At 61.4% G+C, this 22,686-nt stretch overlaps 3 protein-coding genes across 3 annotated transcripts; 2 read left to right on the top strand and 1 right to left on the bottom strand.

Moving 5' to 3' along the window:
- Positions 1-4: 4 nt before the first annotated feature.
- On the bottom strand, positions 5-6,096 carry CHLRE_07g352000v5 (uncharacterized protein). The gene is made up of 11 exons (XM_043064577.1): positions 5,762-6,096; positions 5,478-5,564; positions 5,181-5,318; positions 4,915-4,998; positions 4,580-4,650; positions 4,173-4,257; positions 3,750-3,873; positions 3,530-3,569; positions 3,232-3,343; positions 2,943-3,002; positions 5-2,748 (listed from the first exon to the last, which is right to left on the bottom strand). The coding sequence occupies exons 1-11, from the start codon at positions 6,059-6,061 to the stop codon at positions 2,488-2,490; spliced, it is 1,362 nt and encodes a 453-aa protein (XP_042923145.1). The 5' UTR covers positions 6,062-6,096; the 3' UTR covers positions 5-2,487.
- A 350-nt stretch (positions 6,097-6,446) lies between these two features.
- CHLRE_07g351950v5 (uncharacterized protein) lies at positions 6,447-13,952 on the top strand. The gene is made up of 12 exons (XM_043064576.1): positions 6,447-6,735; positions 7,108-7,465; positions 7,845-8,342; positions 8,585-8,850; positions 9,285-9,963; positions 10,158-10,223; positions 10,388-10,701; positions 10,871-11,310; positions 11,575-11,654; positions 11,891-11,993; positions 12,434-12,492; positions 12,675-13,952. Exons 2-12 carry the CDS (start codon positions 7,358-7,360, stop codon positions 12,903-12,905), a joined length of 2,844 nt encoding a protein of 947 aa, XP_042923144.1. The 5' UTR covers positions 6,447-6,735; positions 7,108-7,357; the 3' UTR covers positions 12,906-13,952.
- Positions 13,953-14,006: 54 nt separating this feature from the next.
- On the top strand, positions 14,007-22,632 carry CHLRE_07g351900v5 (uncharacterized protein). The gene is made up of 19 exons (XM_043064575.1): positions 14,007-14,654; positions 14,841-14,903; positions 15,077-15,115; positions 15,304-15,455; positions 15,668-15,770; positions 15,896-15,948; positions 16,299-16,477; positions 16,672-17,160; positions 17,359-17,543; positions 17,792-18,637; positions 18,785-19,322; positions 19,464-19,552; positions 19,671-19,931; positions 20,103-20,193; positions 20,324-20,362; positions 20,538-20,558; positions 20,691-20,839; positions 20,997-21,046; positions 21,171-22,632. Exons 1-19 carry the CDS (start codon positions 14,286-14,288, stop codon positions 21,205-21,207), a joined length of 3,753 nt encoding a protein of 1,250 aa, XP_042923143.1. The 5' UTR covers positions 14,007-14,285; the 3' UTR covers positions 21,208-22,632.
- Positions 22,633-22,686: the final 54 nt, after the last annotated feature.

The following is a 22,686-nucleotide window of genomic DNA, read 5'->3' as shown; positions in this document are numbered from 1 at the left end:
AGGTTGGGGCCAAGCCAGGGCCGCTTGCAAGGTCAGCTTGCATGGTGCGCGGGCTCAACAGGTGTGCACTCGGTGCAGCGCGAACGGCTATTACAGACGGCCCTTCCCGACCCCTAGCCCCGTCCTTTGTCCCGCTCCACATCTCCGCATACACCTCACAGCTTGTGCGCTCCTTCAACATGTGCTTCCCTGTAATACACCTACGCCTCTCAATATTCAATTGCGCAGCGGTGCACGAGCAGAAGCTGAAGGTGGCCGCCAGATCGACGGGACGTTATGAAGTCGTCGATGCGCCTCTGGTCTGAGCCTCTTGCTTGCAGCTGGGCCCGGCCCATTACCTGGGCGCTGACTGTGACTTCCTCCGTTGGCTCGGCGTTTGTCGTAACCAACCAGTGGGCCACAAGCGTGCAGCTAACCGCACATGCTCAAGTCACGGCCGCAACCACACTGGCAGTGATCTGTACGCATGCAAGGTTGCGGACGAGACTTTAGCATGCGCGGTTAGCTGCACGCTTGTGGCCCACTGGTTGGCCACGACAAACGCCGAGCCAACTGAGGAAGTCACTGTCAGCGCTTCCTTTGAGGTGATGGCCGTGCCCAACTGCAAGCAGCTTCGCTAAGCTCAGACCAGAGGCGCATCGACGGCTTCATAACCTGTCCTTCTCGCTCAGCGACAGCGGCTGCGACCTGCGGCAGCGGCTGGCGACGCGGCAGCTGCTGAGCGCCGAGGCGGCGCTGCAGCACGAGTGGCTGATGCAGGAGTAGATAAAGCGCGGCGGCGGCGGCCGCTGCCGCTCGCCATGCTGCGCAAGCTGGTCGGGTGCGTGGCGGGCAGTAGCGGCGGCACAGAACCGCTGGCAGCAGGCCGAGGTGTATGTGCAGCCGCGACTCTTGCTGGATGGCTGACCCTGGGCTTCTGGGGGATGCTGCGGCGAGGCCAACTGCTGGCCGCGCTAGCTACAGCTGCTGGGAGGCGTGGGGCAACAGAAGCCGGAAGGCCGGTGGATGGGGCTGAAGATTCAGTGCAGCAACACGGACCAGCAGGGTGCGTGTGGGCACGGCAGTGCACCTAGCAGCTATAGATGACAGCCAGCCGCGTGCCGCCTATCGGGAGTATTGCTTGTGGGCAGATACGTGCAGTGGCGGCACGCAGCGGGAGCGGGCGACGGCGACCCGCTCTTCGCGGCGGTGGGGCTGCGCACGGTGGGGCAGGGGAAGGAGTGGTTTGCGCGGCGGCTAAGAATGGAGCCTGCCACAGGCGGTGTGGGAAGGGCACGCAGGCAAAGCCGAACGCGGCTAGTTTCTCGGCTCACAGCCTGCGCAGGGGCGGCGGGGCGATGGCAGCTGCGAACACGGGTGTATCGATTGAAGACATTATTACGGCGCACGGCCAGTGGAACTCTGCCGTGCGCGCGGACATTCGCAAAGCAACCGTGTGGCAGCGGCGACTAGTGGCGAGAGTGTGAGCATGTGGGGAATGAACCGGTGTGCGTGGTGGGTAGTTCCTGCCCGGCGCAAGTAAGGTAGGCGTGGCGGGGCAGACCTGGTTTAAAAGGGCGGCGTTTGGTGGGCGCCGCCGGGCCGTCTGTGGGGAGATGGATCCAGAGTTCTAACCCGCACGTGTACGGCCCGCAATCCCCCATATCTGTTTTGCTGCTGCCTGGACATAGCGTGAGCAGGTTTGCGAACGGACGCTGAAGGCGGCAACGTGGCTGAGAGAGGCATGGCACCGAGTGCACGACGATGCAGTAGTGTTATTGTGTGGGTGTGTTACATGGGCGGCCCCGACTCTCCGCAGCCCATCAGCTCAAAACATGATTACACCTTTCCATACGTCAGGGCGTGGATTAAGGGATAAGCCGACAGGGTGTGGGGTTTTAGTCCCCCTTACCCGCCTACTATCTAACAATGCTGCTGGAGTCGTCGTTGGTAGCGCCATGTTGACCGGCGTGTGTGCGTGCGAGTAAGCTAGGCATGCTCACGCGGGGCAGGCCCCATGCGTGTTCATACTTGCTTACAACTGGGAGGTGTGACGTAGGTTGCAAATGAGCCTGGTTACGAATGAGCCTGCTATCGAGGAGCCAGGTTCATAGATAGAGGTGGACGCATGTATGACACAGCAATCCAACTGGGGTTCAATTTACAGCTGGCAGCTGCCAGTAATGCCCCATCCACAACTCGCATTGCTTCAAATGTACTGCATGTGCTGTAGCCCTACGCTTGTGGCACTGCTTCAGTATGAAAGCAAGTGAGCTGCCAGTTGCTACGTACTGTACATGCATCACCGTGTGTGTGTGTATGTATGTGACATCCTGCGTTGCAATGATCGATCACGTGCCTACCGTGGATGCCTATCTTCGTTCCATCAGCCACCCTACAGCCTAGCCCACAGCAACCTTCACTGCCTCTCCTTTATCGCCAGCAGTTGACTACCGTAGTTGGTTGCTGTCGACATTTAGCCATACGGGCATCCTTAGCGCTATATATCTAGCTGGAGTGGCTGGAGGGGGGCGGCGCCACGCCAGGCATGTAGGCCAGGGCCATGGCTCCCGGCATGCCACCCACCACCACACTGCGCACCACCCGCAGCTCCACGGCGCCCGCAGTGGCAGCAGAAGCAGGCTGGGCCATCTTGATCTCAACGGCGTGCACGGTCGCGGTGCGGGCCACGGACACGAACAGATGCGAGTGGGCGGCATCGAACAGCAGCTGCGGTGCCGTCTGGTTGGCGTAGCCCGCCGGCTCCAGCTGCACGCGCGCACGCAGAATCCAAGCAAGCAGATTGGATGTAGCCAAGCAACGCGACCAGGCACCGCCGCCAAAAATATTGGCTGGGAAAAACGAAGTAGGGCTAGCGCGCGCATGGATGCATAGGACGGGGGAATGGATGCTGGTGATAGATGGAGCGCCCGCCGTACGGCTGCTGGCCAGTGGCCACCCACCTGCAGGCTGACAACCTCCGCGCCGGTGTCGCCGTGGTACATGGTGATGTTGCCGTCAATCTGCAAAGAGCGGCGCGTGGGTTGGAAGTACGACAAGGATGGAGGTTGGGAGGTGCTGTCTTGTGCGAGCGCATGCACTACGCACACAGCCTGCAAGACAGCAGTCTGAATGCGTGTCGAATGAAACCGCTGGTATGTGGGAGATTGAGGGAGGTGGTGCACAAAGGAGGCCTCCCCAGGTGCATGCGGGGCTGCCGCTGCTGGCTACTGCCGCCCTGCCCGTACTCACGTGCAGGCCGAGCAGGTGGCCGCCGGCGCCCTCCAGTCCCACCAGCCGCAGCAGGCCGCCACGGTGTGCCACACGCGTCAGGCCGGGCTCCTCGCCGCGGACATCCGTGCGCCTGTGAGTGGGGGCGGGGTTAGGTTAGTGGGGGTGGGGTGGGAAATTGTCTCCACCGTCGGACGAGGAGGGCGGGCCCGTGTGTGCGCATACGGTAAGCATGAGTCGGGCACGAGACAAGGACGTGCGTGCGTGCAATAACTCGATAGGTTGCAGCAAAGGGAGCAGAAGCGCCCATCCAACTCACCAGAAGAATGTCTGCAGGGTGTTGGAAGACCAGAAAACACCTGCAACATGCGTGAGTCATACCGTAGTCACGCTGCTGGTTATTAACATCTGGGTCGCCACCAACCGATGAGTCAAATCGTGACATGCCAGGCACCATCTATCACACATCAGTTGCCATACATACATGTGCCTCCCTTATTAGCTCTGGTCGTTGCCACTCCTACTGCCACATCACGCACCCGGTGCGCCGTACACGAAGCTGCCCACGCGCGGCGAGGTGGCGGGCAGGTAGTGCCCCGTCCGCTCCGTGCCGTGCACCACCAGCACGGAGTCGTTGCAGCCAAACACCGCAGCCAGGTGACCCTGACGATGAAGTAATAGGGTGGGGGCGAGAGGCGAGGTGGGGTGGGGTACGGTGAGGCGACCTATTGATAAGTGATAGGCACAGCATGCAGCAGTAGCAGGTGTGGTGGAATAGGGATGGCGGTCCTGGTGCATTGCATTGGTGGGTGGGTGGGTGGGTGGGTGGGGCCGCTGTGGCAAGTGCGGGGAGCGAGCGAGGTGCCATGACCGAACAAGCGTGGGACGTACGGCGCCCAGGCACGCACGCAGAGGGCATGCTTATATGTGTTCGTGCATGATGAGTGGAAGCGCTCACGTACCGGCTTCTCATAGGCGGCAGAGCCGTGGCAGCCGCCGCAGGGGTAGGAGCCGACCTGGCGGCCGCGGCTGTCCAGGATGTAGGCCCTGCGGAGTGCGGCAGGCGGGTGGCGCACACAGGCAGCCGCACAGGCACTCGAGTGAGTTGAATATTGTGCACGTGCATGGTGGATGGAAGACTCATGGCGGGTGGGAAGGGGCGGCGGGCCAGGCGGCGCGTGGCCAACTAGCGGGTGCATGGGCTGGGCAGGTAGCATGCACGCGCGCCTGCGCATTGCATGCATGGACGTTGCTTCTTCGTTCTGCACGTCGTGTACTTACTGCCACGCACTACTAGCTACTGTTACACGCAGGTCACAACCAACGTATTCATAACGTCACATACGCACACGCGCGCCACGCCGCGCACCTGCTGACGCCGGTGTGGGGGGCAATGATGTGGTTGCCGTACGGGAGGACGTGGAAGTGGCCCACAGGGAGCTGTCGAGCGCGGGAACGGCGGCGGCGGACAGACAGCATGTAAGGGTATACGCACAGCGTACAGCAACGCGGAGCAAACCCTGCTGGTAGCTATCTATCTACGCTCCAGCGCGTAAACCAACAACAGAAGTCGTGCCTAGTAGTCCGGAGCGATACGCACGCACGCAACCTTATCTCCCGCGCAAAACTTAGCAACCCCGCATGACGCAATACAAGTATGAAGTAAGCCCCAACCTTCCATCCAATCGACACACCCACACACACCTTCATCGTGGAGCGAACCTCAAAGCGGCGCGACCCGTGCAGGCTCTCGCTCTGGTAGGTGTAGACGGTGCCGTGGTTTTCGGCCTGAGACAGTTGTCAAGCAGCATGGGGGCATTCGTGATGTCCAAGCCATCATTGCAGTGAACACAGCCGGAAATCCCTTAGGCCTGACCCTTGGGCTGCGGACTCCACCCACGTGTGCTCTCAACTCCTCACATCAACATACCCGTGAACACGTGCGGCAATCCCAGCATCTATGCACTCACGTAGGCAAGGTATTGCTTCCAGCCGCCATGGTACACCAGCATGCCGCCGGTCTCCACCCCACCGATACCGTCCGATCCGTTAACCAGAAGGAAGCTCTTGGCCAGCACGGGGCGCCGCATGGGGCCCACCTCACCCTCCTGCACGCACCCAGAAGTTCTCGCTCTTTCAGGCGGGCGCACAGCAGGTGGAGGCTTCCTGCCGCCCCTTAGGCGCACGCACCACGCTCACAAGCACGGCATGCACGCACTAGCTATCTGCACATGCACACGCGAGCGAGCGACCGCGACTGAACGCACCTTAAGCGCCGCTGGCTGGCGCAGGGTGCTGGACTTGACGGTGACTGGCACGATGGGTCGGATGCCGGTGGAGATGACGGTGAGGAACTGCATTGGTAATTATAAGCCGGATGGGGCATGGGCAGTGTGAGATTGTGGCGTGTTTGCTCTCGCGTCGTGTTACACGCACCGTCCAGAGAATTACTAGCGCACGGTGCCGTGGCAGGAGTGTGCACCCATCCAATAGCAGCGGCCTTACTTAGCTAGCCAGCTGATCCTTGAATCCCCATGCATTTAGTACTTACGTGCTGGTCGTTATCGCGGTTCCTGAACACTCCAACGTGCGCATTGTCCTGAGAGGCGCCCAGCTGCAGCGATGTGCCGGGCATGGCGATGCGGCCCGAGATGTTGCCGGACGGGAGGTCGACAACGACTACGCCAGGCGATGCTGGAGTGTTATCAGCCACAAACAGACGAGCACGGCCTTGCGACCATGAAGTGTTCTGCGCGACGCAGCAGCTCGCAGCGAGCACCGCAATGGCGGCTGCTGCCCACAGGATGGGCACGCGCCCGGACTGAGACGACACAAGGCGAGGCATTGCCATGGCTGTAGAATTCAGAGGCGTGTCACTCCGTTTATCTGATCAAGCCCGTGAGGCTTAAATGTGGAGGGCCGAGCCTCGTACCCCGTGCCGGTCGGACGAGCATGCATGGACAACCGTGCCAGCTCCAGGGTACCTGCCGTTTGTTTGTCCGGGCGTCCTTTCCACTCATTGCCGCCACTCTTCCCACACTCGCATGGCCACGCCTTGTGAGCATTTCGCTGGACTGACCGCACAGGAAGCAAGCCGCAGTCCTTCCAGCAGGGCCTGCGAGCAGGCGCACCGGACACATAACGACTGTCAGTTATCGGTTAAGTCCGTCCCGAAACCTCCAATGCGTCCGTTTAAACAGCCGTGCGACTATTTTCTGCACAACAAAATCAATACTTAGATCCCCACAGCGCATGCACCCCAATCACATAAAGCAAGTGCGTGTTGCAAAGCGAGCGGCGGCGAGACCTAACCATGTTGTCGAGTCACCGTCGGCGCCCGCTTGCTGTGATATGGGTACTAGTCCTGCCTTATGCAACATTAAGCTCTAGCTCTACAGCTCAGGAAACACACAGTGCATGTGTCTGGCGCGCTGACACGTCAAGTTGTGCATGGAATCTGCTAGCGCCTCTTGGTTCGCTCGCGAGCTCGGAACTTTCTCCTGGAGCTTTAAATGAAGCCACAAGGTAAGCAATGGGACTGATCGATGTGCTTCTGGGCTCTGTATGTCTCTTGCTTGACCTCGCTCGTGTGCGGTGAGCGTGGAAATGGTTAAGTAAAAGGAGGCAGTGCCCGCCGCTGGCCACCCGACGCTTGAGAGGCTGAATTGCGCCTTCCTTCGTACGCCAAAGACGTGGGCACTTCATACTGGGGCGAATTGAGATGAGCGAGGAAGCCTGGTGTACGTCCACACGCACGCATGCCCACGCACCCACCCCAATCCCTCCGTCACTCCTTTTGCAGCTCGCGTGTGCATACCTCGCACTTACCTCGCGGCCAGCAGTCAGGCCCTCCAAGTTGCATTTCCAACAAGCCACGCGGTCTGTCGCACTTCACAGGTCCCTTATTCGTGCCGCGCTGCTGCTCGAGGGCTGCGACGCCAGGGGGGTTGCCGGTGGCCGATCGACCTGCGAAGCCACCGCGGACGGCGCATGCACATGGCGCTCATTCGGCAGGAGTGACGCCGCCTCCCCAATCTGGCCTCTGCTCTCCCAGCTGCTGCGCAGCACCAGCACCACTGCGACCAGCAGCAGTGATGAGCGCTGTGTGCCCGCTTCCCTTGAGACTGTGATTCAACCGTACCTCGACATGACGGCGCCGGAGGCGTGCTATGACATCGCGGATGTGCCTACCTGCTTCGCCGCGGCTCCCCGGTGCTTCTATGAGGACCACGACTCCCACGGCCACTGCATGCCGGTAGGTGCCATACCGTGATACCGTCATTCCCACAGGCGCTGCTGCATGTGCAGAGAACGGGCTGCGGGGGTAAAAACCCATACTCACTTTCACACTTTCATCATGCATCCGCCGGCGGTTATGCCTAAACAGATTTCTTTCTGTGATTTTTGGCTGTGCGTGCCGCCCTTTTCCGAATCGCGTGTGCGAAGCCTTCATCATTTGCCTGGCGCCGTTCCCAACCACCAGGGGTTTATTTGTACGGCACTGCACGCTCGTGCCGACGCGCGCAGACATTACCGCCATATCGCACAAAAGCCATCCCAAGCACCCCGCCTTCGCAACCCCATTTCGCCCCGTACATCTCGTCATCTCTGCGTACTTGCATGCCCGCCCGTAGGACTGGCAGTTTGTTCGCAAGAGCTGGAGCTGGCCCGCTCCCCTGGCGGCCGCCGCCGAGCAAGTGTCGTTTCTGTGCAACCCCGAGAGCTACTGGCTAGACTCTCACGAGTCGCGCCCTGCCCGCCTCTCGGAGGCCGCCTGCCGCGCCACCGCTACTGCTGTCGCCACCGCCACAACCCCAGCCGGCCGCTTCTCACTCAACCCGACGCAGTGGGCCCGCATGCTTGCGGCCGCATCGTCTGCTGGTATCATAAACGTCACTGACGTGTTCCTCATAACGCCGCCAGTGGCAGCCCCCTTTCCGCCGCCAGCACCACCAGCAGCGCCGCCGCGTAGTAACCCAGCGGCTGGCGCGGTGGTTCCTCAGCCGCCGCCGCTGCCACTGCCAGTCCCTGCGGTATCCTCCTGCCCGCCGCCGCCCGTGTGCCCGGTCTGTGCGCTCGCGGCAGCCCCGTCCAGCGGCTCTGCTGACAGCGGCGGCCAGCAAAACCCGCAGGTGGGTTCGTGCACTACTTGCCATGGCTTATTGGAGCGAGCATGTGCGTTCAATTGATGTGGTCATGCGGTGCGTGACGACAGCACACCCAATCAAGTAGCCTGACTTGGTGGGCGTGCATAGTTCTGCCTTGACAACCTAGCAGTAGGAGCTCGCTCGCTCCCCACACACGCCACGTCCACATCTTAGATGCTCATCTGCCCCTTGCTTCCAATGCTCCCATGCGCGCACGCACCCAGCAGGTTGTCGACAGCGGACTACCCCGGAACGGCTCGGAGGCCCCCTCTGCCACAGTGACGCTCGTGGCTCCCACGTGCCAGCTGCTGCTGAGCAGTTCGCAGTGCGCGCCCACCCTCATGGGCCTGGCGGCGGCGGTGCTGGCAGCCGTGTCGCCACCCCAATCATCTACACCACCTGGCACAGCTCAACCGCCATCTCAGCAGCAGTCACCCGCTGTGTCGCTGGCGGCGGCACGGGCCATGCATGGCTCCCTGTCGGCGCCTGGCAGGTGCGTGCGCGTGTACATGATGTGTCTGTGTGTGTCTGTGTCTGTGTGTGTGTGGGGGGGGGGGGATTGTTGTGCCCAAGTCAAAACGGGGGCACCAGCAGTGTAAAGTACGGCATGCAGCTCACCAACAGCCGGCGCCTTGTGGGCCATGTTGCCCGGCCTTTCGCCTCCTACACTCACTAGTGCCTGGCCTTTCACCTCCCACATTCACTGGTGCCCGGCCTTTCGCCTCCCCCACTTACTGCTGCACTGCCTTCCACCTCCCACACTAACTGCTGCATGGCCTTTCACCTCCTGCACTGACTGCTGCTGTGCTGCACCTCCTACATTAACTGCTGCACGGCCTTCTACCTCCCGCACTAACCGCTGCTTACTTGACCTTCCATCTCACACACTTGCTGCTCTGTGCATGCCGCATCTCCCCCCTCTCACAGGACTCTGCTCCTTGCCGCATCCGAGGCTCTCACTTGTGCGTCAGGCGCGTCCTCCACCTCTGTCTCCGCCGCAGCCACTGCTACCGACAGCTGCAGCGACTCTGCACTCACTGCCTCGCCCGTGGCACAGGAGGCACTGGTGGCCATGTTCGCACCCGCGTGTGCGGCCCTTGGAGAGCGCGCCTGCACCTCCCGCCCCGGCTGCGTACTGCAGGCGCATGGTGACCACTTCGACTGCGTGCGCTCCGCCAGCTATGCCGCCGACTACCTCCTACTGCCCCCTCCTGCCACCGCCGGGGCATCCGCCGCCGCCGCCACCCAAACCGCCGTGGCAGGAAACAGCAGCGGTGCCGCGGCGCTCGCGGCGGCCGTGCAGAGCATTGCACGCCAGTGTCGTGCCAGCCTGCCCACGTGCGGCCAGCAGCAGCTGCTGAACGCCACGCTCACACCTCAGAGCCTGGGTGTGTTTACGGCAGTGGCAACAGGGCGGTTGCCGGGTGTGACAGCAGGAGCCGGTGAGGGCACGTCATCGCCTGCAGCAGCCCCGCAGCCCCGCAGCAGCGTGCCTGGCGGCTTGTCCGCCGATGAAGGGCACAGCGATGACCATGATCACGACCACGAGGAGGATGGCCATCACGAGGAAGAGGAGGAGGACATGCAGCTGGTCAAGAGCCTGCGGGTACGGTGTGGGAAGAGACCGTACATTTTCAACTTGGCTTCTGTCTGCTCCACATGCTTGTGTGCGTTGGGGCTCGCTCTCTACCTTCAGTTTATTGTTTGCTACGTTGCATGTTAATCCATCCGCTTAATCCGCTTACTTTCAGCCTGGCCTTATTGTCATCAACAATCCTGGCGGCACCTGTGCGCGCACAGATTGCTGGCGTATTTGTGGTCCTGGCAGCGGGAATCTTGGGCTGCTGCCTGCCCTGGACATTGATGGTGAGCGTGCGGCCGTGTCTCTCTACTTTCTCCTTGCCCTTTGGTTCTGCATCATCGGCGTCCAAGCATCACAGCCCCGTGCAACCTCATCCATTCACGCATTCCATATACACACGACACATGCATCTTGTTCCACGGCAAACATGTACGCACGCACCCGACAGGGCTGGCTGCAGCTGCGGCCGCTGCTCCTGGCGTCCGTGCGCGCCGTGTCCGCGGGCTGCATCCTGTCCCTGGCCCTGGTGCACGTGTCCATGCACGCCGTCAGCGAGATGGAGGGACTGGTGGGCGGCGATGGTGGCGGCCATGACGGCCACGACCACCGCCGCCGCCACCTGCGCTCCCGCTCGCTCCTTGCCTCGCAACTGCTCGTTGAGTTTGAAGATTACGGTGGCGGTGGACACGAGGAGCACGAAGGCGGCGGCGGCGGCCGGCATCACCACCCCTTCCCCATTGGGATGTGCGTGGTCGTCTTCGGGTGAGTGTGTGGCTGGCGGATGGGGCTAATAATCGGATGATTAAGAGTGATATGTACCGTAACATTCCGTACACTCGTACAGCAGCTGCGTGCGCATGCATGAAACGCCTACCTTGGAGAAAACCTTCATCGTCAGTGCCCGCCGTGTTTACACCACTTACCTCCCCAGGTTCCTCCTGATGGCCATGCTGGAAAACGTGGCGCACGCAATTGCGGAGCGCCACTTTGCCAAGGTGGCCAAAGCCTCCGCGCCTCTCGCCCTTGCATCATCTGCTGCAGTGGTCACCGTAGCTGCAACGTCCGCTGCAAGCGGCAAGTATGCCGGTGCAAACGCCGCCACCTGCACCAGCGGCACTTCTGCTGGAACAGCTGCAGTTGGGGCCTTCGATGTGCGCCTCCAAGTGCTCACGCCACCTCATCCGCATCACACTGACGAAGACAGTGGAAGCCTCAAGTGCTGCAACGAGGATAACACCCCCGCCGCCACCACAACAACGGCATCGCCCACCTCAGGCGCGGTAGCAGCTACACCTACTGTCCGCCAAGCGCGGTCCGTGACCACCGCCTTCATGTTTGAGCTCGGCTGCATGGCACACAGCGTCATCATTGGTGGGTGCGAGAGGGGCGCGCATGTGCGGGCTGGGGCAGTCAATCGAGGGCCCTTGATGTACGTACCGTACGTAGGGGCCTTGTCGTCATACTATGCGTGCGTGCTCACCCCGCCCGTCCAGCGGGCCCAAGGGCGGGCCTACTCGATCCGCCTACTACTGTAGATAGATCGGATACAGGGTTGGGATCACCAAAGCCGAGTGAAGTAGCTGTGGTCTGCTGCCTTCGTTCACTTATTTTCCCGTCTGCTCTATCTACTTACAGGGCTGGCCCTCGGGACATCCACCACCGTCGCGGACTGCCGCGCGCTGCTTGTGGCGCTCAGTCTGCACCAGTTCTTCGAGGTAGGTGGTTGTAGTGGTTGGGCGCAACAGGAAGACGGCGGTGATACCGGATCGGTGATAGCCACGCACTATTCATCATGCGTTTGGGTCATCAGTGAATGCATGGTCGGACTCATAACACGCACACGCGCGTCATCCATATACACGCAAAGACGGGCGCGGGCTGCGCGGCGCGGAGTTGCCGTTGGTCTTCCTTACCACGTACGCGCGCGCACACGTCTTCAATCCACCCGCAGGGTTTCTGCCTGGCCGCCGTGCTGCTGGGCGTGGGTGTGCGGCACTGGCGCATGGCCGTCATGGTGCTGTCGTACGCGATCATGTGCCCACTGGGCATCGCGGGTGAGTGCGTGTGCGTGTGCGTGTGCGTGTGCGTGTGCGTGTGCGTGTGCGTGTGCGTGTGCGTGTGCGTGTGCGTGTGCGTGTGCGTGTGCGTGTGCGTGTGCGTGTGCGTGTGCGGGGCGGGGCGGCGGGGGCGGCGGCGGGGGCGGGGGCGGCAGGGGAGGGGCGGGGGCGGGGGCGGGGGCGGGGGCGGGGAGCCACTAAGACACAGTGCATGTGCCCGCGAGGCCCATGCATGGGTGAAATCGAGGCTGGCCCGAATACGGTTATTATCGACCATGCGAGACAGAGAAAGCAAGCGAGCACAACTGTAGCATGGTTAGGGACGTCGCAGGACATGACTCACCAAGAGTGAAGGGCGCAAGCACGCCTGCTTCAAATGATGCTTGCTAAACTCACACGCCTCCGTTTGTATTTTCGCTGCGTTTCCTTGCATGCAGTGGGGATCGCAATTGTCGACACCTACGATGCCGAGAGTGTGACCTCCCGGGCCGTGACGGTAAGATTTACCCTTGCAGCGAGCGTGCTGGCATGCGCAGCATCTGTAAATTTGATCAAGGGGAATCCTGATTGCTTTCCACCATGGGACCTGCCCTTACTTCGTCAGCCTCTGGGGCTTTCCAACGTGTGCACGTGCACAAAGGCCAATTACCGACAATTGCATGCCGTAACCTTCTGCAGGGAACCATCAACGGCGTTTCTGGTGGCTTGTTGCTGTACCTGGCAGCCGGAATGGTGATATCGGATTTCGGGCCGCACAGCACGTGTGGTGCCAGCGGTGCGGGTAGTGGCACGAGCGGTGGGGAAGGCTGCCTTGTGGGCCGACCTTGGGCCGCGTGGGAGCGCGCGGTGCTGTTTGCTCTCCTGTTCGCGAGCACAGCAGCATTCTCAGTGCTCGCGTTGTGGGCATGAGTACAAGGGAATGCGAGCGGTTCGGTACGGGGCAAAGGCCTAAGGAAGAGGTGGCGCTCCAAGCGCATTGGACATCCAGCGTGACACACTAGGTGCTAGAGGCACTCCAGCTGTGCTGTGCCCAGAGGACACCTGTGCGTATGTGTGAATTTGCGAAGGGGATCCGACATGGCAGCGAATCGCTGACGAGCATGCAGGAGGAAGATGAGCCCATAGAAATGTGCCCATGAGGCGCATGACCCATACGTATGTGGTTGCATGCATGCATGCATGCATGCATACCGTACGGGGTGGGCTAAGTGCGTAAGTTGAAGCATGGATGGGGGTGTGTTGCAGAGGCTTGGACTGTCGCAAACCTAAGGGCCGAACGGGTCGATGTGAAGCACAGTAGCCACCTTAACCATATGCTGGATTTGCAACAGCTTGCTGTAATGGGGTCCACCGCACCCACCACACCTAAATGGGGTCCACCGCACCCAGGAGGAACTGCACATGCATGATCAGTGTTGGTACCACTGGTGCGGAGCCCGTTGTAATTGGGCACTAGCGGCAGCACCACCAGCAGAACCGAGGCCCTCTCGCCCCAGCCTCCAGGTGCAGAGAGTGCATGTGCCTTGGGCGGTGCTGGTGTTTCACGGGTCCCGAGCTATGCCTGCAGCTCGGGAAAAAACTGTTCGTTGGGGGTCCGGAGGCCGCAGAGGATGTCGGCGCCCTGCGTCGAGTGTGACCTCAGACAAAGTCAGTCTGGGCTGACTGAGTGGAGGGCCGTAACCCACGGGACTGCCTGTACTGTTGCTGTGATGTCAGTTCACCCTTGTAGACGACTTCAGGCCGATGTGAGTTGGCGCGCGCCGTGTGTCGTTGGCTGGGACGCTGCTTAAAGGACATGCGAATGTAAGCGACATGTGTGCGTGAGGTGCCCTAGCCTGCCGTTAGGCGCCGGTGACGATATGCAAGCTGGGTCTTTGAAATAACGTGCAGAAGCACACGAGCTGACAGCTGGGCCGGGTGGGTTTTAGCAGCGGAAGTCGAGAAATAAGAATCCCATGACGACCGCGGACCAACTTGTTCACAGACTGTTCCTTTCTCCTTTATAAAGCCCTGTTTTGCACTATCGATATTGCTGACCCTAGCAAAACTTTATTTCCTTTCACAGCTCCCCAGTCATTATTGGAATGCCAACCAGAGTTTAAGTCCCCGAGCTTACAACTGTAAAGCAGTACTTCAAGGCTTGGACAGTGCCGAGAAAACTATTATTAGTGACTGCTGCGGAGTCACGGTCGTGGCACGCGCAACGCGCCAGTAGCGTGGCAATATGCATAGAGCTCTTGGCAGCATCTAGCAGTAGCGAAGAAGGCCCCGACCGACCGGTCGGGATAAATGCAGCGGCATTCCTTTCCAGCTAAAAAGGGGCTGCAGAGGCCGTCACACGCTCGCAAGTGTCTGCATCGGGAGATATGCCTGGTGTTGGCGCTGGTCGTGTGCTGCTGGCGACCGGCACCTGCCGACCACATACCCGGCCTGCCGGGGCCCTATCCCGGCCTCCTCGTCCCCAGTGCCACGGGGCTGACGGTGGACTTTTCCACTGAGGCAGAGCTGATTGCTGCGATATCTAATGACACCATCAAAGTGGCGCACCTGGTGAAAAACCTGCGACTGGAGGCGAAGGGCTGGCCACTCCTGCCCATCTTGCGCAATACCAGCTTCACCATCTCTGGAGACCCCAGCCCGTATCCGTACCCAATCCTGGTGAGCCCGGAGCGCCAAGGATACGTTGACAGGCGCAGGATTACAGCTGAACCTGGAAGTGATGCCGGGCAGCGCCCTACGTGTGCCACAATGGGTTTCGAGGCGCTTCAGAACACATGCCGACATGCGTTCTTAGCGGCGAGGCCCTCATATGTTGTGGCAATGTCGCGTCCGCACTTCATACAGGATTTGGCTTTCATCGAGAGCAAAGTTCAGCTGGCGCAGGATGCAGTATTTCTGTTCAAAAGGGTGAGTACCCCGGCCCGTCAGGCTCGCCGCATGCAAGGCCGCCGCACCGGCGTGTGCCGCCCGGCGTATGCGGAACCCCCTATTGGCTCAGGAAACGGTTGATATTTGAGCATTTGGTAATGAGCATGGACATGACTGGATACGCCTGCGCACGTATCCTGGATGGCATGCAGGTGGAGCTGAGGAACACGCGACAGCGCAGCGGTTTCGAGGTGAGCACGGGCTTCGCCAGGGTTTGCGGATATCACTGGCGCACACAGCGGCGGGCACGCCCGCCTCCATGTTGCAATGCTTGCTTCTGTGAGCTGGTGTAACATGGCGTCATACGTGCGATGCTGCTGACGTATCAAGTTGGCGACCTGAAACACCCCGCACACAACCTCGGTGCTGATTTCGGTAGGTGGACTTGTTCGCCGCCAGCCCGGGCGCCTACGTGCGATATGAGGACATCGTCTACCACTGCTTCTCCTGCCTGCCGCCCTCCACCATCGCGTCCGTCATGATGAGCCAGACACACGCCACCCTGGCGCAGAACGTCACGCCGGCGGCGAAGTGAGTGAGGGGTTGGCCACAGGGGACTGGCTCGGTCGCCCGCATACCGTATCAGCAAAGGGATGTACCGTATGGTACTGTTCATGGGTACTGTACGCTCGCTCCATGTGCCGCTAGAGATCTGTCTCTATCCTCGATCCGTCGTCTTCATGTCGTGTGCCAGCGTTCCGCGTGACGTACGCCTTGCCCCGCCTCGCTGCGGAACGCTACAGGGTTTGGTGCCGCCCGCAACCGTTGCTGGCGCGGTGCTACAACAACACCAATGACCTGGATATCCACTCAGCCTCAGCAGAGCTTCCGGTGTCGGGGCTGCAGGTAAAGGTCAACACTAGCCTTTAGTCATCGCCGTACCAGTTGCATGCGGGAGTCTCTCAGCATACAATTGCCGAGTGTCTTCGACGCTCCCGTATATGTGCCGTCTGTGCCTGCGCTCCTTGCAGGGCATCACCAGTGGCGGTGGATACGTGCTGGAGGGAACGGACGTGAACTTCGTGTGAGTGCTGCCCCATGCAGGGCCGGTTGCGGGTTTACAACGGATCCACGACGACGTGTGGTGGTAGCCGTCCATGCATGGCAGACTTGTTGGGGAGTTGTGTCAAGGCGCGTGTTGCTTCTTGCAGCAGACCGGGTGGCACAACCTGACCGCCACTCTTGCTGTCCATCGCTCTCAACTGGGTTGTGGCACCGTTGCGCACATGCGTGCACAGTGCACAAGGCACTGCAGTAGTGTTTGATGACCCGTTGGCGTGCCCTTGTTGTTCGCACACGTTTCATGGCCCTACCTTAATGGCTCTCCTCTGCTGCCGCTTACCGTCCCGCCTTTCTGACTTGTCTTAATCACAGCTGCGAGGAGCCAACCACATTCGAGTGCGGCAACACCAAAGGCTGGGACATTTGCGTGCGTCAGTCCATTGAGGACGTGATGTCCCGCGACCACACCTGGGAGATCCTGGCGGCAGCGGAGCAGCACAGCGCGGGGCAGCAGGGCGACGAAGGCAGCACAATTGCCGTGGCGGTGGGAGGTGAGCGGCGTGTCGTAGGCGGTTTGATGGCGACATACATGAATGATGGTGTGAGTCGTGGATGCAGAGCGAGGAGCATAACTAGGGCGGCTGGGCTTGCGGGCGTGGCTGGCCTGCTTGGCGCGCCGCCGCCGCGAATGCATGTCCCCAGTTCCTTAACTGTTTGTTTCGTGCATGCCCAACTCACGGTGCAGTCGCGGTTGGAGTTGGCGGCGTGCTGCTGCTGCTCGCTGGCGGCGCCTTCCTATACATGCGGCACCGGCGGCGGGGCCAGCAGCAGGCAGTGCACGGTGGGGGCAAGGCAACGGACGCGGAGGCGGCGTTAAGAGCGGACGCCTCTGGCAAAAAGGCATTGAATGGAGCCGTTGCAGACAGCTCAGGCCACAACAAGCTGGCCAGCGAGGGACGTGCTGTTTCTACATCTGATGACTCCAATGGTGGCGCCGTTGCACCCGAGTTCGTCGCGGTTGCCCTGGCGCCAGCGCCCCCTGCCCTGGCAGCATTGCCCGCGGTGCGAACAGCTGCGCCCAGCCCTCAGAGTGCCAACGGCAACGGTGCTGCCGGTTGCGCCGCGGCCGAGGCCGAATCGCCAGCGCAGTCGGGCAATGATAGCTCGAGGCCACGCAGGAGCAGTGCATGTGCAGGCCCCAAGTCAACCGTGGTGCTAGGCGGAGTGTCCATTGGTGGGTGCTACTGCTGACGGGAGCGCTGTGGGGTGCTGTAGGGGAGGCTGTGACTCATGGCCAGGCTACCGCTGGTCAGGCATCTGCATACCCTGAACAACACAACAGGTTTCAGAGCCTTCCACTCTTAAGCTGCCCTGTGCAGTCTACTCCATGCCTTCCCTTTTACTTAATGCACGCCCTTGCGTGCCTCTACAGAGCTGGACGTGGTTCTGGGCGCCGGCAGCTTCGGGAAGGTGTTTCGCGGCTCATGGCAGGGCCAGTCTGTGGCGGTCAAGGTGCTGCACTACGGCCAGGAGCTGTGCCGCGCGGTGCACACGGAGGTGCTCCTCAGCCAGGCGCTCAAACACGTCAACATCGTCAACAGCCTGCACTTCGCGCAGGTGGGTGCGGTGGCTGGAGGGCGGTGCACGTAGGCTGGGGTGATGGCTATTTACAGCTCGCAGGCTGGGATGGTGGTTGCGGGCGTCGGGTGTGGGTGCATGCTGCCGCTTGCTTGCATGTGCACGGCACAGCTTCGGCGGTGCGAGTGTACACGTGCGCGGAGCGAGGGGATAACTGTCCCAAACTTGACTGAACGCCGTTGCTCGTGTCAAAGTCGTGTGCATGGCTTCTCGCCCCCGCCCGCCAGGTGCTACCCGGCGGCTGCCTCGCCGCCATCAACGTTAACGACAACGCAGCAGCATCTGCCTCCACCCGGATAGCCGGAAACCCAAGTGCATCCAGGGCCGCTGCTGCACGCAACTCTGCGGTTGCGTCAGGCCACACCGCCGACACGGCTGGTGCCGTAGCCGCCGCCTCCCCAGCCGCGCGGTCTGCAAACACGCATTTTGTCGAGGGCGGCAGCAAGCCGTCTGACAAGACCAGCTGCAGCATCGCCGCAGGCAGCTATAGCCGCTTCCTCAACACAAACGACATGGCCAATCCGCCCTCGGCCATGTTTGGGTCGTCTCTCGCGGCGGGCCGCGCCGCAGCCGCAGCTGCCGCGGCTGCCGCAGACAGAAGCAGCCGCGCGAGCAACCCCCGACACACAGGCGGCACCAGCGTTGTAGGCGCGGCAGGACTCGCTGGCGCCCTGGGCCTGCCGGTCCGGGCCACCGCGGCACTGGGAGGCGGCGGAGGCGGTGCCAGCGATGTCGCACCACTCGGCAACCTGCGTTCTCTCACGCGCGCGGCCAGCCTGCCGCTTGAGGAGATCTGGCCACTGCTGGAGATCGAAGAGCCGCGCCCAACAGCCGCCGCCGCTGGCGGCACAACCGGTCCTGGCAGTGGCAAGCCTCGCGCTGTGGGCAAGGCCCGTATCACCAGCGCCAGCGGCCGCGGCCGTCCCAGCTCCCGGGTCCTGGGCAAGAGCATCCTGGGGCCTGTGGCTCTGGGCGCGGTGGCGTTGGGTGCCGCGGGGTGCATGCGTGCCGACCAGGTGGAGCGCAGCAGCTGCAGTGCGCCCGACATCCTGTCGGGCTGGGTCTCCATGCAGGTAGAGGCGCTCACACACAGCCACGTGTAGTGGGCGGGACCTACGTACCTTTCCGGTTACGTGCGGCTGGATGCCTCCGTCTTTTGATCCTTATGCGCCCGCGTGACATGCCACAACACCCACATGTCCACTTGCATGTCATTACAGGCCATGCGGCGGGCACTGGACGGCGACAGCTGCAGCGGCGAGCGGCTGCCGGAGGAAGAGCTCATGGCGCTGGAGGAGGGCGACGAGATGGAGGAGCAGGAGCATGACCTGCAGGGGCAGCAGCAGGGGCAGGGGCAGGGGCAGGGGCAGGGGCAGGGGCAGGGGCATGGCTACGGCGCGGGCACCGCAGCGGCGTACGCCAGCGAGTCGGGCGGCGCGCAGCCGGAGAAACCCCCGGCGCCGGCATCCGACGTGACCGCAGTGGGCGGCGGCAGTAGCACTATTGAGCACACCGGCTGTGCGCCGCTGTCCACGACATCCAACGCGACGGCATGCGGCACTGAGGATAGGCATGCCGGCGCTGCTGCGGCCGAGGCAACGGCGCCTGGAGATGCAGGAACGTTGCTTGGCGGCATCCTGGTTGGCACGCCGCGTGCTGGTGGGGAGGGCGGCGAGGCTCAGACGCCCCGCATCGCGCTTCCGCTCGAGCAGCTGTGGCTGGCGGCGCACGCGCAGCCGATGGAGGGGTCAAGTCACGGTGGGTCTTGCTTGAGTGCAGCCCGGTGGCAAGCGTGGTTTTCCTCTGCTGTGATAAACTGAGAGCTGTGCCAGTTTTCAAGCATTGCAGCTTTCTGTATCGCCAAACCTGAACGCACACACCCCAACACGCCTGACACAGGCTTCCTGGTAATGGAGCTATGTGAGGGCGGCTCGCTGCAGTCGTGGCGGGCGACGCAGTGGCGGGCGCGGAACGAGCGGCCAGACATGGTGGGTGCGAGCGAGACAGCTGGCGATGGAGGGTCTGCAGTCACAAACACGGCATGCGGGAAATGGCATGCACGAACATCTGCTCTCCCCAACCGGTCCCCTTCCCACACCTGCGCAGGCTGTGCTGCTGCCTCTAGCCCTGGACATTGCGCGGGGCATGCTCTACATTCACAGCGCCGGCGTGTGCCACGGGGACCTAAAGCTCGCGAATGTCATGCTGGCGCGTGCGGCGTCCAGTGCCGGAGTAGAATCCGCATCGGAGAGCGTTGCTGGGATGTCCAGGCTGGGCTCGACAGGGCCGGCCGGGGCGTTGTCGGGATCCGGTTGTGCGGTTCAGTCGCCGGATCCGCGTAGCTTGCAGGACGGCTGGGTGGCTAAGGTGCGTGCGTGCGGCGAATGGCTTTTGGAGGGAGGTCGGGGCCAGGCCGTCAATGCGCCTGTCACCTGCCACCCGCTTGGCGGCCGCTTGCGGTGCCGCCAGTGCATGTGCGTCCGCCCCAGCATGACACGTCTCACGCAACCCTCCAACTGCGTGGCCCCCGCGCTGCAGGTTGGCGACTTCGGACTGAGTCGGCTGCTCACCACGGAGCGCACGCACGTGTCCACGCGGCCCGCAGGGACCATCAGCCACATGGCACCCGGTGCGGGGGCAAAGGGCGGGATGCTTGTGTGCGGGTAGGTGTCGTGACCGAAGTGTACAGGGGCCTTGGGTCTGACATGCCAATGTACTGAGCTGCGTACATGTCCCGCTGAACATCTCTGTGCCTCCAGAGCTGTGGAGCAAAGGCCACGTGTCGCCACAGGCGGACGGTGAGCGGCAGGGCTCCATGCATACTGTTAATGTGTATGAGACCAGGGTTTGCATGTTTTCATGCTTGATGGGACGTTCTAAACTTGCCTGCCTTCCGTCGAAGCAAACGCTTCAGCAGTTCCTTACCGAGCTTTGCCGTTTCTCTTCTCCTTTCTCCACCGTCTGCACGTCCAGTGTACGCCTACGGAATCACTCGTGAGTGCCGGGCGCGCGCAGCACTCACCCAGGGCCCCAGACATGTGTCCCATACACGTGGCATTGTGCATCGCTGCTGTCATGTTTACCAGCCCCTGTTACCGTAATGCGGCTACATCCACGCGCGTGCAGTGTGGGAGCTGGCTACGGGCGACAAGCCGTACCGCGGACTCAACATGGCACGTCTGGTACACCGCGTGTTGGTCAGCGGCGGGCGGCCCGCACTGCCGCTGTGGCTGCCGCCTGCGTACACACGACTCGTCACATCGTGCTGGGCACCGGTGAGGAGCGTATCAGCTGAGACAGGGAAGGTGTATTGGGAACTGGGGCAAAGGAAGCGTGCCGTGTTCTTGCGCTAGGCTGCGTCCTGATTTTAAGATATCTGCAAGCCCAGTCTATTGAAAGCATATGCACCGCTCACTGCTCGCTGACTTGCAGTCGCCCAAGGACCGACCCACGTTCGCTGCTGTCGTGCAGTATCTTGAGATGTGAGTGCACGTGGGCGGGAGTGCAGGAGGTCCAGCTGCAATGTGGAAAGCCGTACTGGGCTGAGACCCGAGGGCTGAGGCGCCAACTCTCATTGTACCGTGTCACTGTGCCATCGCCTTGCAGGATGATGGCTGCCCTGCCGGCTTCAGGTCGACAGTGAAGCGCCCCCGAACTCCGAGGGCGGCACTTGCGGCTCCTTACAACACGGTCATGGGTGGGCGATGATGGTATTGAGTATCGGTTGAGAAAACATTGTCAGCATCATGCGCTTAAGTCTATTTCGGACGCGGGCGTTGCAGCACCTAGAAGCAGGCGCGCGGGTCCTTTGGGAAGCCAGGTTGCCTAGCACCCGCTACATAGACTCACTGATGTGCTTGCCACGATCCTGGTTTGCACTGCCACGCTTTCACTTCGCCTCTGGTAGCCAACGGGTACTGTACCTGCACGAGCTGTGCGAGGCCTGCCAACAGGACACCAAATGGTTGGCTTGGATGGGAATAGTGTACTGGTAAAGCACGTTGGGGGTTGGGGATGTCTTGGATTCCTGGGGCGCATCGTATACTCCATTCGGTCCTGGTGGGTAGGGTCAGTCACAGAGTCTTGTGACGTGAACTGCGCGCGCATGGCCATGCTGGTAATTGTACGCTGCGTTGCCTGCGCGGGTGTGACATGCCCCTTTCTTTGTACCATTTGTTTAGTATTTCCTGCACAAGCAACCTGATGGGCATTTGCTTGGGGCAAAGTAGCGTATCATGGGATGGGATTTAAAATCGATGAGCGTGAAGAAGCATACAAGTGTCAACCGTAAGTAGCAAGGGTACGATGTACGAGGGCACAGGGGCTGGAGGAGCTGTCGATACATCTGGCGGCTGCAATACGGAGAGGAAAACCGCGGGTGGGGCGGGGGTGCCATTGCTGCGCGCAAATGATAACTTGCTGTCCATGCGAGTGTTCGTCGGTGGTGGTTGGGCTATGCGATGGGGGTTGACGCGCTTGCCACTTGATATAATGAGGGACCTACCATTATGTCAACATAGGCGACGTTTGAGCCAACCTGCGTACGGTACCTGCCGTGAAGCACGCCGTGCAATGCTAGTCGTGGTGGCGGCCTTAGTGGCAGGTGCGCTGTGCCGGTATTCGCTAGTCGGGCCGTCGCAAATACCGGTAGACGGGATTGCATTTAAGGACTGGGGTCGCACGCTGTGCTGTACAGTGTCCTGGAATGTGGATTGCAGCCGCTGCTTAAAACTCAGGAACCAGCAGCTGAGTGATCTCAGGTTTATGGGTTTGTGATGAGGCACGCGTGCTCTTGGGGAACAGACAGGAGACGACGGGACGACGGGTGGTGTGGGAGAAGGCTGCACACACACTAGGCAGCCTTGATGACGCAGTGTCCCTGGCAGTGATGATTCGTCCAGTGTATCACTAGTGTCATCTCGTGTTTGGTTGCATGCGTTTGACCAAGGGGAAGGCATCTGCCAGCCGGGGCATCTCGGGCTCAGTGAGTGAGCATGGGCGCATGGCACATTGGCACTGCGCACATGTAGGTGAAAATCGCCATCGATTACGTATGTACAATTATGCATCTAATTTAAGTAACCAGGCCGAGGCGAAAGCGGCTTGCGAGCACCAAAGATAT

Source organism: Chlamydomonas reinhardtii, chromosome 7 (assembly GCF_000002595.2).
Source record: "Chlamydomonas reinhardtii strain CC-503 cw92 mt+ chromosome 7, whole genome shotgun sequence".
Taxonomy (NCBI): domain Eukaryota; kingdom Viridiplantae; phylum Chlorophyta; class Chlorophyceae; order Chlamydomonadales; family Chlamydomonadaceae; genus Chlamydomonas; species Chlamydomonas reinhardtii.
Note: the sequence above shows the minus strand (reverse complement) of the source record. Positions and strands in the feature narration are given on the sequence as shown.

Bases quoted from the DNA above. Each gene is read 5' to 3' on its own strand.
- CHLRE_07g351900v5 (XM_043064575.1), top strand. From the start codon at position 14,286: ATGCAGCGGCATTCCTTTCCAGCTAAAAAGGGGCTGCAGAGGCCGTCA. The intron at 16,478-16,671 runs GTGAGCGGCGTG...CTCACGGTGCAG, and splicing joins AATTGCCGTGGCGGTGGGAG to TCGCGGTTGGAGTTGGCGGC. The intron at 19,932-20,102 runs GTGCGTGCGTGC...CCCGCGCTGCAG, and splicing joins AGGACGGCTGGGTGGCTAAG to GTTGGCGACTTCGGACTGAG.
- CHLRE_07g352000v5 (XM_043064577.1), bottom strand. From the start codon at position 6,061: ATGGCAATGCCTCGCCTTGTGTCGTCTCAGTCCGGGCGCGTGCCCATC. The intron at 4,258-4,579 runs GTGCGCGGCGTG...CGCACTCCGCAG, and splicing joins CCCCACACCGGCGTCAGCAG to GGCCTACATCCTGGACAGCC. The intron at 3,344-3,529 runs GTGAGTTGGATG...CCCCACTCACAG, and splicing joins ACCCTGCAGACATTCTTCTG to GCGCACGGATGTCCGCGGCG.
- CHLRE_07g351950v5 (XM_043064576.1), top strand. From the start codon at position 7,358: ATGACGGCGCCGGAGGCGTGCTATGACATCGCGGATGTGCCTACCTGC. The intron at 10,702-10,870 runs GTGAGTGTGTGG...TTACCTCCCCAG, and splicing joins ATGTGCGTGGTCGTCTTCGG to GTTCCTCCTGATGGCCATGC. The intron at 11,311-11,574 runs GTGGGTGCGAGA...ATCTACTTACAG, and splicing joins GGCACACAGCGTCATCATTG to GGCTGGCCCTCGGGACATCC.